At 58.2% G+C, this 16,233-nt stretch overlaps 1 protein-coding gene across 5 annotated transcripts in view; it reads right to left on the bottom strand.

The window, feature by feature from the left end:
• CRAMP1 (cramped chromatin regulator 1) overlaps positions 1-16,233 on the bottom strand; it is a 56,760-nt gene that overhangs the window by 33,958 nt on the left and 6,569 nt on the right. For all 5 annotated transcript variants that reach the window (XM_089321896.1, XM_089321895.1, XM_070064137.2 and 2 more), the window contains exons 3-6: positions 13,935-14,128; positions 11,543-11,696; positions 8,230-8,313; positions 1,435-1,483 (exon numbers count right to left, since the gene is read on the bottom strand). In XM_089321896.1, coding sequence (XP_089178022.1) covers positions 1,435-1,483; positions 8,230-8,313; positions 11,543-11,696; positions 13,935-14,128 — 481 coding nt within the window. The remainder of the gene's footprint in view (positions 1-1,434; positions 1,484-8,229; positions 8,314-11,542; positions 11,697-13,934; positions 14,129-16,233) is intronic.

The following is a 16,233-nucleotide window of genomic DNA, read 5'->3' on the forward strand; positions in this document are numbered from 1 at the left end:
TGTGGGGGAAGCTGAGGGGAAAGCAACCAGAGGGGAGGGAGGCAACAGATGGAGGAAGAGGCCAGGAAGGTAGTGCTCGGGACGGAGCGGCTGGCAGGCGCTTCCAGGACAGGGGCTGAGAGGGATCTGGGCAAGATTAAATGTCCAGAGTTGAGGGAACAGGAAGCAGCTGCCAGACTACCACCAACACTACAGGACAGGGCAGCTACCAACGAGGGCCCCACACTCGGCGTGAAATCTATACACGCAGAATCCCCAGGCCATGGAAGAGCAGCATGGTCCACAGAAGGATGGTGCGTGGAGGTGTGGCCAGAATGAGACAGGTGTCCATGGAGCTCCTGACCCACCAGGACACAGTGAGGAAGCAGAGCAAGCATACTCAGGGTGTGCAGTAGGAGGGTGGCAGGGGGGACACAGCAGGGCCAGGGCAGAAGGGGTGTGGTTTACAAAGCAACGTGCAGACGTAACAGATGAGTCAGATCTACAGTCTTCACCCGGGAAAAGGTAACAAAAGGCCCAGGAAGAGCAGAAACAGGTGCGGCAGACACGGGTGCTGGAGGCCTCTGAGGGGAATGGGGGGTGGTGACAGGGACTGCAGAGACGCTTGTGGGGCAGACCCCTTGCTGGCTGGGAACAGGCCAGGAGACTGTCAGAGGAGGGGGGGACTCCAGACGGCTTCACGGCCCAGGCTGGCAGGGGCAGGATGAGTCAAGTGGGGTCCTTCATACCACGAGCTCTCTGGAGAGCAGTCCATAGCGGCTGGCCCAGCAGGCCCTGGCACAGGCGTCACAGGGAGAGCAGTCCATAGTGGCTGGCCCAGCAGGGAGTGAGATGGGGAGGAGCAGAAAGCTGCAGCCCAGGCCCAGCAGAGCAGGGAAGCACAGAAAGCAAAGGCCTCACAGCAGTCAGGCACTGAGGCCAGGAAGCACACAGGCCAAGGACGCAGGCACCGAGGAAGGCAGACCTGGGCTCATCTCGGCATGTCAAGACCATGGTCACAGGCCAGGGACTCAGAAGGAAGACGGCCAGAGTGGGGCTGAGAACCTCTGTGGGACTGCCAGGACACTGAAGGTTTCCATGGAGGAAAGAGCACCTCAGGCCCACCTGCATGTTTCCGAGACTACGGAGAAGTCCAGGGCAGACAGCCACGTCTCAGACCACCACTGTCCTAGTGTCAGGACGCCCACGCTGCACCCCGACTGTGCGGGTGCTGAGTCCCTGCTCCGCTCTGACGCCAGCCTCCTGCTAAAGCAGACGCCGGAGGCAGCACTGAGGGCTCGAGCAGCGGGGCCCCACTCTGCCAGCTCCAGCTGTCGTGGGCATTTGAGAAGTAGACCAACAGATAAAAGTGTGTGCTTTCGCTCTCATTCATTTTCTGTCTCTCCAATAAATAAGTAAAAATTTACAAGCAAAATAAAGCAAGCTCTTACTTACCCAACCTGAATGAGTTCGTTCAACTTCGTTGCATTCTTGTCATCCATACCTTTAAGTGGAAAACAGGCACGTGAGACTAAGCAGGCCGCAAGCTCCACCTCACTGACCTGGATCACAAGACCACTGTCAACACAGACTCCAAGCACACCAAGTGAGCACTCAGGCTGATCCGCGTAACACCTCTACGGGTGCTGCAGCCAGGCCAGCACCTCTGTCCAGTCTCCCTTGGAGGCATCCTGCCTGCCCTGTGAGCACTCCCACCCCCACAGAGCCCTGTGAGCACTCCCACCCCCCACAGGGCCCTGTGTGTACCCCCACCCCCCACAGGGCCCTGTGTACACTCCCACCCCCCACAGGGCCCTGTGTATACCCCCACCCCCCCACAGGGCCCTGTGTACACTCCCACCCCCACAGAGCCCTGTGAGCACTCCCACCCCCACAGAGCCTTGTGTACACTCCACCCCCCACAGAGCCCTGTGAGCACTCCCACCCCCCACAGAGCCCTGTGAGCACTCCCACCCCCCCACAGGGCCCCGTGTGTACCCCCACCCCCCACAGAGCCCTGTGTACACTCCACACCCCCACAGAGCCCTGTGTACACTCCACCCCCCACAGAGCCCTGTGAGCACTCCCACCCCCACAGAGCCCTGTGAGCACTCCCACCCCCACAGAGCCCTGTGAGCACTCCCACCCCCCACAGAGCCCTGTGAGCACTCCCACCCCCACAGAGCCCTGTGAGCACTCCACACACCCCCAGAGCCCTGTGTGCACCCTTATCCCCCACAGAGCCCTGTGAGCACTCCCACCCCCCACAGGGCCCTGTGTACACCCCCACCCCCCACACAAAGCCCTGTATACACTCCACACCCCCGCAGAGCCCTGTATGCAACCCCACCCCTGACAGGGCCCTGTGTACACCCCCACCCCCCACAGAGCCCTGTGTGCACCCCCACGCCCCACAAGGCCCTGTGTGTACTCCCACCCCCACAGAGCCCTGTGAGCACTCCCACCCCCCCCCACAAAGCCCTGTGTACACTCCACCCCCCACACAAAGCCCTGTATACACTCCACACCCCCACAGAGCCCTGTGTGTACTCCCACCCCCACAGAGCCCTGTGAGCACTCCCACCCCCCCCCACAAAGCCCTGTGTACACTCCACCCCCCACACAAAGCCCTGTATACACTCCACACCCCCACAGGGCCCTGTGTGTACTCCCACCACCCACAGAGCCCTGTGAGCACTCCCACCCCCCCCCCACAAAGCCCTGTGTACACTCCACCCCCCACACAAAGCCCTGTATACACTCCACACCCCCACAGGGCCCTGTGTGTACTCCCACCACCCACAGAGCCCTGTGAGCACTCCCACCCCCCGCAGGGCCCTGTGTGCCCCGAGGTCCACTGCTCTGAGTCCCAGGCCCCCAGAGTGATCAGCCTGACACCCTCATCCCGTCCTAGTTCCCTGGCCTCCTCGCTACCTATGCAGTCCCTTGAGATGCGCGAGCACCTTGCGTGGACCAGTCAGTCCGGAAGAGAAGGGAGGGTGCTTACTGTCAAAGTTCTCAAAGCCTGCAAATTTTGAAGGAAGGAAGATAACCCATAAACATACAACCAGGCCAGGGGCAGGGACCAAGTGGCCCCCAAAGGAGCAGACACTGACTGCGCCTGTCAATCAGGAGTGGACATCCAGTAAGGATGAAGACATTGCAGAAAAATCATGACGAGAACGCACAGCTGGTACAACTGGGCGAGAGAGAAGGAAGTGTGAGACTAAAGGGAAACGCCGCCAGATAGAAGGGTCTTCAGGAAAGAACAGACACAGCCCGGCCCCGCCCAGGAGGAAAGCAGCTGCCCTCAATGGGTAGGTGTCCAGCCTGCCAGGGCTCACACACACTCAGGTGAGATCTCAAGGAGGCAACAGCCGAAGGGGAGGGAGGGCACAGTCGGCTGCTGCGTCTGCGGGTGCAGAGGACGGTGGGCGCCCGGGGAGAGGCTGAACTGCAGAACGCAGGGCCTGGCTGCCTCTGTCTCGAGCGCGCCGGAAACCAGTGCAGCGTGGGAAAGCAAGGGAGGAAGGCAAAGAGGGCAACTGCCCCTCTCTGGGGTGACCAGGACGTCCTGGCCAGCAGCACCGCCCACCACACTGCGGCTCAGTCCAGCCAGGAGCCCCGCCTCCAGCTCCTGCACCCAGCAAGGGAGCCCCTTTTGGATAGAAGCCACATGCACAAGACGACGAGGTCTCACGAGCCAGCAATGGGAACTGGCCACTCACGACAACCCCCAGCCGCTGTGCCCCACCTCCCCCGTCCCAGGGTGAAGCGGAGGCCAGGCACACAGTGAGTCTGACGTGTGTTCTGCAAAGAGCCCTGAGCACATCGTCTGCATCCAGCTTGAGGGTCCACCAATCCTGCTAACGGGATAACGTCACCCCCCAGACAAGCTCTGACCACGGTGCTCGACACGGGCAGTGTGTGTGGAAGGCCCAAGCGCAGGGCAGGGACGCCCTCTGGAGACCTCACAGAGAAAGAACAGGCTCCCGAGCTCAGCTCATAGACACACGTTCCAGGTAGAGCAGAGAGCCACACACGTGCCAGAACCCAGCAGACAGACCGTTAGGGTGCACTTCCCACAGAGACACCAGGTGACACAACAGTGAAGACACGGCACCAACAATCTCCCGACAGGCAGCTGGAAGGGAGGCGGGGCTCACGAGCCACATGTGTGACCTGCAGCCCTGCCGAAGGGACCAGGGACAGCACTGACAGGAGAGCGGAGTATCTTCAGGAATGGAGGCCCCAGGCCCGCTGTCGGGAGGCCAGCCACATCCTGAGGGTGATGGTCACCCACGGTCGTGAGCCAGGGATGGAGAAGAGCAGGACTCCAAACACGCATGTGGAGACAGAGATGGCATGAGATGGGGCCCTGGCATGGTGGTGCATGGTAGGGAGACACCCAACACACTCCCGTGACCAGAGGCCACTGCAGGGGCCAGCGCTGTGGCACAGCAGGTAAAGCCGCCACCTGTGATGCCAGCATCCTATACGGGTGCCATTCGTACCCTGGCTGCTCCTCTTCCCACACAGCTCTCTGCTAATAACCTGGAAAGACAGAGGAAGTTGGCTCAAGTGTCTGAGTCCCTGCCACCCACATGGGAGACCAGGATGAGGCTCCTGGCTCCCGGTTTCAGCCTTGGCCAGTGCTAGCCGTTGCATCCAAGGAGCGAACTAGCAGATGATAGATTTGTCTCTCCTTCTCTTTCAAAACTTAAAAAAAGGCCGGCGCTGCGGCTCAGTAGGCTAATCTTCCGCCTTGCAGTGCCGGCACACCGGGTTCTAGTCCCGGTCGGGATGCCGGATTCTGTCCCGGTTGCCCCTCTTCCAGGCCAGCTCTCTGCTGTGGCCAGGAGTGCAGTGGAGGATGGCCCAAGTGCCATCGGATCATTGTGGTGCGCTGGCCGCAGCGCGCCGGCCATGGCGGCCATTGGAGGGTGAACCAACGGCAAAGGAAGACCTTTCTCTCTGCTCTTTCTCTCTCACTGTCCACTCTGCCTGTCAAAAAATAAATAAATAAATAAATTAAAAAAAAAACTTAAAAACAAAAACAAACAAACAAACTTATGGCCACAATGGCCAGGGTGGTACCAGGCAGAAGGCAGGAAGGAGTTTTGTCCTAGTCTCCCAGGTGGGTTCAGGGGCCCAAAAGGTTGAGCCACCTTCTGCTGCTATCCCAGGCCATAGCAGAGAGCTGGATTGTAAGTGGAGCAGCCAGGACTTGAACCAGTGCCCATATGGGATGCTGGCATTGCAGGTAGAGGCTTAACCTATCCCACAGTGCCAGCTCCCACAAATAAATCCTTAGAAAAGAAACAAAAAAAAAAAAACAAAAAAGCAGCCACTCAGGGCAAGGACGCAGCAGAGCAAACAGCAAGTAGCAGGACCACAGGGGCTGTGCACACCACTCCAAGTGGGAGGGACCACAGGGGCTGTGCACACCACTCCAAGTGGAAGGGATCACAGGGGCAGTGCACACCACTCCAAGTGGGAGGGACCAGGGCAGGGGCTGTGCACACCACTCCAAGTGGGAGGGACCAGGGCAGGGGCTGTGCACACCACTCCAAGTGGGAGGGACCGCAGGGACAGTGCACATCACTCCAAGTGGGAGGGACCAGGACCACAAGGGCTGTGCACACCACTCCAAGTGGAAGGGATCACAGGGGCAGTGCACACCACTCCAAGTGGGAGGGACCAGGGCAGGGGCTGTGCACACCACTCCAAGTGGGAGGGACCAGGGCAGGGGCTGTGCACACCACTCCAAGTGGGAGGGACCGCAGGGACAGTGCACACCACTCCAAGTGGGAGGGACCAGGGCAGGGGCTGTGCACACCACTCCAAGTGGGAGGGACCAGGGCAGGGGCTGTGCACACCACTCCAAGTGGGAGGGACCGCAGGGACAGTGCACATCACTCCAAGTGGGAGGGACCAGGACCACAAGGGCTGTGCACACCACTCCAAGTGGGAGGGACCAGGGCAGGGGCTGTGCACACCACTCCAAGTGGGAGGGACCGCAGGGGCAGTGCACATCACTCCAAGTGGGAGGGACCGCAGGGGCAGTGCACATCACTCCAAGTGGGAGGGACCAGGGACCCAGGGGCTGTGTACACCACTCCAAGTGGGAGGGACCAGGGCAGGGGCTGTGCACACCACTCCAAGTGGGAGGGACCAGGGCAGGGGCTGTGTACACCACTCCAAGTGGGAGGGACCAGGACCACAGGGGCTGTGCACACCACTCCAAGTGGGAGGGACCACAGGGGCTGTGCACACCACTCCAAGTGGGAAGCCAGGAATAGGAGAGAAGCCCTGGCTTTAAGGAGAGCCTTACAGAAGACAATGGCTGTGGACACCAGGCAAGGGGCCTAGCAGCTGCTGGTCTGCACCAAGGGGGAGGGTGCTGGGAGAGGGCACAGGAGGAACAGGGACTGGAACAAGGACAGGCGGCCCTGGGCCACCAACATGAGCAGTCTCACCCGTACTGGTGCTCACTCCTGGCCAAGAGAGGCAGGAGTGGCCATGAGATGGGCGGGGAAGGGACAGGTGCTCTGCTAGGACCCAGCTGACATCCCAGGCAGTCACAGCAGCGACAGGGACAGGGACAGGGAAGGGGATGCCCAGCACTCACACAGCACCGGGGAGGCCACTCAAGTGAGCAGGGAGACTCACAGCAGACGGTCAGCAGCCAAAACACAGCTGCTCAGACTGGCGAGAGACGCAGGGGCGTGGGGGCGGGGATCTGAGGACGGCCGTGCCCAGGGTGACAAAGTCATTGTGTCCCTGACAAGACTCACGGCAGCCACTTGGCAGCATGATGAGCGGAGGACCAGATACAAAGGGACAACCAGTGGTCAGCACACAGCTTGGGCCAGGCTCCCACAGAGCAGCTGGGAAACTCCGTTCTCCAGAGGCCCAGCGCTGCCCTGAGCCACATCAGGTGACCGGCCGTGGCCCCTGAATGCTCACTGCACAGGAGAAGCATCTGTGTGGCCCCAGGGAGGAGAAGTGTCCCTACCCAGTGCCGAACCAACTCTGCAGAAAGGAAAATCTGAAGGCCAGCACTGTGGCGCAGCAGGCTAAGCCTCCGCCTATGGCCCCAGCATGCCATGAGGGCGCTGGTTCGTGTCCCAGCTGCTCCTCTGCTGACACAGCACCCTGCTATGGCCTGGGAAAGCCCAAATGCTTGAGCCTCTGCACCCTCGTGGAAGACCTGGAAGAAGCTCCTGGCTCCTGACTTCAGATCAGCTCAGCTCCAGCCACTGTGACCATTTGGGGAGTGAAGTAGTAGATGGAAGACCTCTCTGTCTCTCCCTCTCTCTGTAACTCTAGTCCCAAAAAAGTAAATAAAATCTTAAAAATAAAAATATAAGCCGGCGCCGCGGCTCACTAGGCTAATCCTCCGCCTAGCGGCGCCGGCACACCGGGTTCTAGTCCCGGTCGGGGCGCCGGATTCTGTCCCGGTTGCCCCTCTTCCAGGCCAGCCCTCTGCTGTGGCCCGGGAGTGCAGTGGAGGATGGCCCAGGTGCTTGGGCCCTGCACCCCATGGGAGACCAGGAAAAGCACCTGGCTCCTGGCTCCTGCCATCGGATCGGTGCGGTGCCCCGGCCGCAGCGCGCCGGCCGCGGCGGCCATTGGAGGGTGAACCAACGGCAAAGGAAGACCTTTCTCTCTGTCTCTCTCTCTCACTGTCCACTCTGCCTGTCAAAAAAAAAAAAAAAAAAAAAAAAAAAAATATACATGTGTATATATATATATATAAAAAAAGAAGGGGAATCTGTTCACAAGGAAGGATCAGCCAGTAAGTGAGGGGCATTTTGTAAGGAGGCCTGGACTCCAGAGTGTACTGTTCTAGATCCAGGAGGTCCAGGGAGAGCCCACAGTTGCATGCAGGCTACAGTCCTGGGCTAGGAGACCGAATTTGGGGGTGGAGGTGAGGCCTCAGAGATGGTCAGTGTGAGAAGCAGGTATGACCAGGGGCTGTGGGCATGCTGTGGGCTGAGGCTGTCTCATGGCCCAGGGCTAGAGTGAGAAAAAAGTAGGTCCATATGTGTAAAGCGTATGTGCACACAGGGGCGGGAGACAGTGACACGGCAATGGTGACGACCGTGCCCTAACTGAAAGCACACGGCTGGTCACCGACTCTTCAACTTCTCTGTTGCCTAAACACTTAGTGCCAGGGTCGGAGGGAGAGGAGGAGGGAAGGCTCCTGGGCACTGGCGTCAGTGACCCAGGGGGAGTGACACTCACAGCCCCCGATCTTCTTGCGCAGCTCGCCGTAGCAGATGAGGCCGTACAGCTCTTGGGACGACTTCTTCAGCCCTCGGGAGAACACTGGAGGACAGACAACGACACAGCGTCAGGCAAGGGATACACAGACAGCCCTGGCGACAATGTAGTGTGCAGCTGGTTTCCTGGTATTTGTCTCTCGGAGGAAGCTGGGCTGAGATGGAGGAATGGGCAATTTTCAAAGTAAAAAGTGGGGGATTTTACAAAATTACTCCCAACAGGCAGATCAGATGCCTCCCAAAACATGCATGCTCCTAGGACCTCGCTAAATCTCTCCTCCTGTGTCCCCAAGTGTTGGGTGAGGCCAGCACCCTGGAACCAGGGAGGCTCACCTTCCCACCTCACCTGTTCCTTTCCAGGCTGACAAAAGATCCACTCGTGTGGACCCTCCCTGATGTCCAGCCTGCCTCCCTGCTTCCCTACAGCCTGGGCTTCGTCTGGGAGAAGGCGGACTGAGACGTGTGGGGCAGCTGCTATGGAGACGGAGCAGGGCAGGAGTGTACACTTTGCTGTCCCGGATGCTGCAACATGAATGGGAGCGCAGTACCTGCCCCTGGAGCCTCACGTGCTGAAGGCACCGTATTCTGATTTTCTCTGATTCTGTCAAGCCAGACCTCAGCCTGAGACACCTGCCCTCTGCTCTCAGTGGCCCCACACACCTCTCCTCCAGGCCCTAAGTGCCTGAGTGTTTCTGATGACAGGAGAGGAAGGATGCCTCCGCAAGTGGAAGAGGAGGCTCCGGGCAAGTGATCATGCGGGCTCCAAGAATGGGACTGACGGTTCTGGACGCTTCCCGAGGGGAGGATCCAGGACCGCCCACCAGGAGGGCAAGCATATGTGGTCCATCCACAACAGACATCATCTGGCCATGAGAAGGACGCTCTGCCGAGCAGGCTGACCCTTGCTGCCACCTGTGTGACCTTTACAACATTAAGTCAGGGAGAAAAGCCAGACGGGCCACACACTGTGCGATTCCATTTCCATGAAACACCCAGGACGCGCAGGCCCACAGACAGGAAGTAGATTCCTTCTGGGATGTGAAAACGGTCTGGAATTAAACAGATGACGTCTGCACAAACTTGCAAATATATTAAAAGCCACTCAACTATACACCCTGAAAACACATACACATTTTCAAAGTCTACCACTTGAAACTGCAAAGAGAAAAAGCCACAACTCAGAAAAACAAAAGCAACCAGGAAAGTGAGGCGGGGCTGGGGGCAGTGGAGCCCTGGGACAGGGTCCAGCTCTGGAGGTGGCCCTCGGCGCCAAGGGGCTCTACCCTGTGCCTCTCCAGGCTCGGCTGGGCTACAAACTCTGAGGTGCGGCAGAGCCTGTTTTGGCAGAACTTTGAGTTCCTAAAACAGAACTTACGACCAAAAGCAGCCATCAGCAGGAAGGGATGGCTGTGCATGGACCCAGGAAGCCAAGGTCGGTGTGGAATCACTGTGGGGTTGCTAAGACAACCGAAATCCCAGCGAGAAACACACACATAGTGGCACCCGAGCAACGATGGACAGGCCGTGTTCTGAGAGACAACCCGTCAGTGCAAGTCTGCACCTGTCCCCAAGGGTCCCTGGCGAGCAGTTCAGCCCACTCCCGGCTCCTTCTTGTTTTTTGTTTTTTGTTTTTTTTTTTGACAGGCAGAGTGGACAGTGAGAGAGAGAGACAGAGCAGAGAGAAAGGTCTTCCTTTTGCCATTGGTTCACCCTCCAGTGGCCGCCGCGGCTGGCGCACTGCGACCAGCGCACCGCGCTGATCCGATGGCAGGAGCCAGGTACTTATCCTGGTCTCCCATGGGGTGCAGGGCCCAAGAACTTGGGCCATCCTCCACTGCACTCCCGGGCCACAGCAGAGAGCTGGCCTGGAAGAGGGGCAACTGGGACAGAATCCGGCGCCCTGACCGGGACTAGAACCCGGTGTGCCAGCACCGCAAGGCAGAGGATTAGCCTAGTGAGGCACGGCGCCAACCACTCCCTGCTCCTTTTCACCAATGCTTTGCTTCTTACTTAGCTTAATGCGTCAGACAAACCCCCCAAAACTACAGATGGGCACCATCATAAACATACACAATGTATACACTATGCTGCCACGCTGTGTGCTGTGTGACACGCAACAGTCAAGGAGCCCAAGGTGCGCCATGGCATCTGGCAGCTTCCTTGTCCTCAGTGGAGACAGCAAGAGACCAGTCGCCCCGGGTGAGCCCCGCTCTCACGGCTGCGCTTTCTGTAAGCCACTAGAGAAGGTGCCATCCAATCCAAACAAAACAATTTGTGAGACAGGCACCCACGAACAGACAGAGGCCAGAAGGGCCCCTGAAGGTGTGAGTGCATTCACACAACCTCACAGTGCTTGTCACAGCCTGACACCCAGGACTCCGCCTGGAATTGGCCAATGAGCTCGGACCAGAGGACTGAAAAGGAACAGGTGAGCACCGTCGGCTTCAGCAAAGATCTGCCAATCAACCCATTTCTAGGGGCTTTCAAGACAGGGGCCCTCTTGTGTCAGCAGATGGAGGGCTGTGGCCCATACGCTAGGTGGCAGGATTCACACAGCGGTCACCATCCAGGGACCCAGCTGAGAGGACACTGCAAAAGCAGCAGAGACCAGGACTGTGGAGGCAGCCACAGCCACAGGTGCCCTGGTGTGGTCAGAGTGGAGGACTGAAGAGAATGAAGGTGAGACAGAGGAGGAGCAGAAGCAGGTGTCTGGGGAGGGCACTGCTACGTGAGGCTGTAGGAACAGTGTGGGGACAGGAGGGTCCCCTGACATCAGAGATGGCCCAAGGGCACTTCCAGCCAGAAATGCACCTGGAGATGACGCAGTCACATGACTCAAGATGGACTACGCAAATACTGGCTCAAACACGGGGGGGTGAAAGCCTTGGGGAAATGGGTATCCCCCCCCAGCAGACCAGTTCCTGCCTCACTGTGCCCCTTCTTGGGAGGGAAGGGCGAGGAGGCGACAGGTGCTCACTTCTGGTCCCTGCAGCCTGACACTGGGCCTCAGCACCCTCCTTCACGCTGGACACGAGGTGAACGCACATGCACCCAGAACCGCTGGAAACCAAGCCCATACCTCCGAAGAGCAGTGGTAAGAGTGCTGAGCGCAGCACACGGCAGCTGGGCTGTGACGCACTGGGACCCTCGGTCACCCGGTGTGCACCGAGCACCAGGAGGCCGCCGTGGCAGCCCACCGCGGTCGCTTGCCAGGAACTGCCTGCCAAGCAGAAGCCCACCCCTCAGCCCCTCTAGGCTGAGCAGCAGCCACTCACCGTTGCTGAAGTCGATGTACTTGGTGATCTTGTGCCAGGTGCGGTAGTAGAAGTGCCGGACCTGCTCCTTGTTCTTCACCATGCTCGCGGGCTTGCCTTTCTTCTTGTACTTCAGGGCAATGTTGTTCTGAATTGCCTCAAAGTCCTTCCCATGCTGGAAAAGAAAGCCCACGTGAACAGCTCAGGGACTCACCCGCGCGGCGCTCCGTTGGACACGGACCTAAGCAGCAGAAGGGGAGCTGGTGCTATAGCAGCGAGCACTCTTCCGGTAGCAGCCGTTTCCTGCTATGCCACAGCACTGGCCCCAAATCTTTTTCAAGCTGGATTTGCAGGGGTGGAGAGGGGGAACATCAAGGAACACAGCACAGGGTGCTGGCCATGCAGTTAGAGAACCTGAAATTTTATGCTGAAGACAGACAGGCCGGTGCCACGGCTCACTAGGCTAATCCTCTGCCTGCGGTGCCAGCACCCCGGGGGTTCTAGTCCTGGTTGGAGCGCCGGATTCTATCTTGGTTGCTCCTCTTCCAGTCCAGCTCTCTGCTGTGGCCCAGGTGCTTGGGCCCTGCACCCCATGGGAGACCAGGAGGAAGCACCTGGCTCCTGGCTTCGGATGAGCATGGTGCGCCGGCCGCAGCGGCCATTGTGGGGTGAACCAACGGAAAAGGAAGACCTTTCTCTCTGTCTAACTCTGCCTGTCAAAAACAAAACAAAACAAAACAAAAACAAAAAAAACCAAAACAACAACAACAACAACAACAACAACAAAACAAAGGAAAAAGAAAAGAAAAAGGAGACAGACAGAGGCCTGCACCATGGGGCAGCAGGTTAATCTGCTGCCAGCATCCAATATGGGTGCTGGTTCTAGTCCTGGCTGCTCCACTTCCAATCCAGCTCCCTGCTGTGGCCTGGGAAAGCAGTAGCAGATGGCCCAAGTCCTTGGGACCCTGCATCCACGTGGGAAAACCTGGAGAAAGCTCCTGGCTTCATATCGGCACAGCTCCAGCCGTTGTGGCCACTTGGGCAATGAACCAATGGACGGAGGACCTTTCTCTCTCTCTCCCTCTCACTCTCTGTAACTCTACCTCTCAAATAAATAAATAAATAAAATCTTAAAAAAAAAAAAAAAAACGACAGACACACGAAGGAAGGAGACAGAAGTGAGCGGCAGGCTTTGTTCAGAAGCACTGCTGTAACAGAAGCAGGGACCAGCGCTGCGGCACGGGTTTAAGCTACTGCCTGCAGTGCCAGCATTCCATCTGAGCAACAGTTCGAGTCCGGGCTGCTCCTCTTCTGATCCAGCTCCTGCTCATGTGCCTGGGAAAGCAGCAGCAGACGGCCCACATGGGAGACCTGGAAGAAGCTCCTGGCTGTTGGCTTTGGCTTGGCCCAGCCCCGGCCAATGCAGCCATTTGGGGAGTGAAACAGTAGATGGTACATCTCTCTCTTTATAACTCTGCCTTTCAGATAAATAAATTTTTTTTCTAATTAATTTTTAAAATTTATTTGAGAGGCAGAGTAATAGAGAAAGAGGAAGAGACAGAGTGAGAGAAAGGTCTTCCATCTGCTGGTTCACTTCCCAAATGGTCACAATGGCTGAAGCTGGGCCAATCCAAAGCCAGGAGCCAGGAGCTTCTTCCAGGTCTCCCATGTGGGTGCAGGATCCCAAGCACTGGGGCCATGCTCCACTGCTTCCCCAGGCCACAGCAGAGAGCTGGATCAGAAGTAGAGCAGCCAGGACTCAATCAGTGTTCATATGAAATGCTAGCACTGCAGGCAAAGGTGTATCCTATGCCACAGCACCAGCCCCCAAATAAATCTAAAAAAATAAAAAAAATAAAAAATAAAAAAAAAGGCAAACCCTTTCATACCATGTCAGAGACAGAGACCAGGAAAGCCTGAAGTAGAAAAGGCCAGTAGCCACACGGCACCTTCCCAGGCAGCATGCCCGTCTCACCGCTGCGCGTTCTGCTTCACCACGGGCCAGCTGCAACATCTTTGATCTAGCTGTCTGCTCTTAAGGATGTGGCAAGCCCCTGCTCACGCCCCAAGTAGAAAACACACCCTATCAGTCAGCTGCACAGGGAAGGCCAGAGGAAGAGGGCCACGCTTCCATGAGGAGTATGTCCCAGACACAGGTAAGAGTCCTGGGCAAGACGTCACAGCAGCACAGACACCCCATGGCCGCTCAGGAACAGCGCACCAGGTCACAGCTAGGAGACAAGGGCCAAGGTGGGGGGCGAAGCCCCCACGCTGCCTCCACCCCCTCAGCGGCCCCCAGCTGGAACCTGCTCACCCAGGAGCTGTGCAGCCAAAGGAATCAGAGGCAAAAGCTCCGTGGCAGGTGCAGAGCTCGGGACCCGAGTCTGAGCCGCTTCTCACCTTCACCACTCACCTCGTACAGCCCCTCGAAGAAGGTGTTCTTGTCCTCCGTGCTCCACGACTCCCACTGCCGCCGGACCTTCTTGCCTTCTTCCTTCTCAGCACCAGAAGACCCTAAGTTCCGGGAGGATGAGCGCGAGCCCCCCGCAGGGGCACTGGGGGCAACCCCAGATACATTTCCAGACGACGACCCGCCACCTTCGGCTCCTTGGAGAGAAAGGACTACACAGTGAGCTGTTCCTGGAAGCTGAACAAGGCAGAACCGCACAGGGAGAACCGCAAGGGCCCACTGTCCCAAGGCCACGCTCAACTGATGCCCCCAGCAGGACAACACCCGGGACCCCCAGGTGTCAGCAGGGCCCTTTAGGAAAGACAGCATCCTAGCTTGCCCCAGTGACTCCATGCACTGTCCCTGCCAGAGATCACGTAGCCTCTGTGAGAAGTCACGCGTCACGGCTCACCAGGTCTTCTCCCAGGGAGGGTTTGCCTGCAATGTTGCTTTTAATATTTGCAAATAAACGGGCTGAACTTCAAACTCAAGAGAATGCTCCCGTGTGCAGGAGGTAAGACCCACACACCAGAACATGAACCACGTAACGACTGAGGAGCGAGTCCCAGCACTCCTGATTCTCATCAGTCTCCACCAGGACCTGGCGTCGCGGCGGTGGACCTCACACCCTCTGCTGAAGCATCAGGCCCAATGCTCAGGCTGAGCCCCTTCCTGGAGACGGAGGGAGGCGAACGCCAGCACAAGAGAGCCCCGCATGGCAGCTCTGTGGACAGAACCCCGGGTGCAGGGGAGAGTGAAGGAAAGAGGAGCGTCAACAGCCCTCTGCCCACCCAGCTGCTTCCCTGCGACAGCATCTGTGTCACCGTCATTGTACGTTATGGGGCTACAGGTCCACACAACCCAACCTCCAAACTCTGAAACAATCCTAAAAGGAGGACGAGACCAAGATCACGGACACAAAAGTGCTTTTTCAACAAGCCAGAGGAAAGCAAATGTACACTACTGTTAGAACGCCTTCCTAGTGAGATAACCTAGGGCCTTCCCTGGGCAGTGGCAGGGCCCTCGATGTGGTCTGCCTTCACAGGGCCTGTGCGCCAGGAGGGCTGCTTAGAGGGCAGAGTGCAACACAGGGACAGCAGATCCTCAAAGACAAAGGAAATGGAAAACTCAGTCTCTCATCCACATGTACTTGCAAAGACTCGGGGGGGGGGGGGGGCCCACAAGAAACCAGCCAAGGGGCCACCCTCAACCGTGCCTCTCAGCAGGGCTGTGAACCTATGTGCCACCGGTCCCTGTCACTACAGATGGTCCCCGACCTAGCAGACTGGACTTGTGATTTGTCCACTCTCATGATGGTGGGAAAGGGACACATTCTGTAGAAACTATACTCCAGTCTGGGATGTACGTCTTTTCCCAGGCTAGCAACACGCAGGACCATCCCTTCTGGCTACCCTGGCAGTGGCAGCACCCACAGCTCCCAGTCAGCGCGGCTGCTTGAGAGGCACTCAGACAGCTGATGTACTGTGTGGCCGCGCCAGCCTGTCCCAGCAGGTTACGGGGACTCCGTGCACAGGTTCCCAGGACGCAACCTCACGGTCAGCGCTTCAAGGCAGACCTTGAGAGCGGTCAACACAGCAGCAGCAATGGGGAGCGAGATGTCTTCACGCAGGCAATAGCAACGACTCGGCTCTAGGGAGAGGACTGACTCTCCTGGAGACGGTGCGTGAGTTCAGCAGAGCCGTTGTCGTGAGGCTATTTATATCTAAATATCAATTAAAAACTTAAGCCCAGGTCTCCAGTCCCACCAGCCACATTCCGCGTGGTCAAGGCCACATGTGGACCAGAACAGAGCACTTCCATCGCGTGGACAGTGTTCCCGGGCAGCGCTGCACCGAGCGCCGACACCCAGTCCTGACGTCAGCCCAGAAGCTAAGCTGCAAGTCTGCTGTCCACCTGACCACCCCGCGGCGCTCAGGCGCCCTCCGTGCAGCAGAGCGCGCCAGCGGCCCGCGGGTACCCGCTCCTCACCAGACCAAATGACACACTGGTGCTTCCCAAGACGTCTCCAACCGTGCGATGGCACCAGAGGACACTCTCACGAGTGACCAAGTTTGATCCATTTCCAGGAGTCACAGGTGCTTCTGCTGCTACACTGCAATCCCTCACGCGGGTCACGGAAGGACCTGTGCCCTGTGCCCCTCCACAGACAGGACCTTCAGACTCTCGGTTTCTAAGCAACACTCCCCAGACGTTCCTTGCAAGGCAGCTCAGTCTTGCTGCCCCGGGGCACGCTGGGAAATAG

This window comes from Oryctolagus cuniculus, chromosome 19, assembly GCF_051225735.1.
Source record: "Oryctolagus cuniculus isolate XC-2025 breed Fujian yellow rabbit chromosome 19, ASM5122573v1, whole genome shotgun sequence".
NCBI classification, from domain to species: Eukaryota; Metazoa; Chordata; class Mammalia; order Lagomorpha; family Leporidae; genus Oryctolagus; species Oryctolagus cuniculus.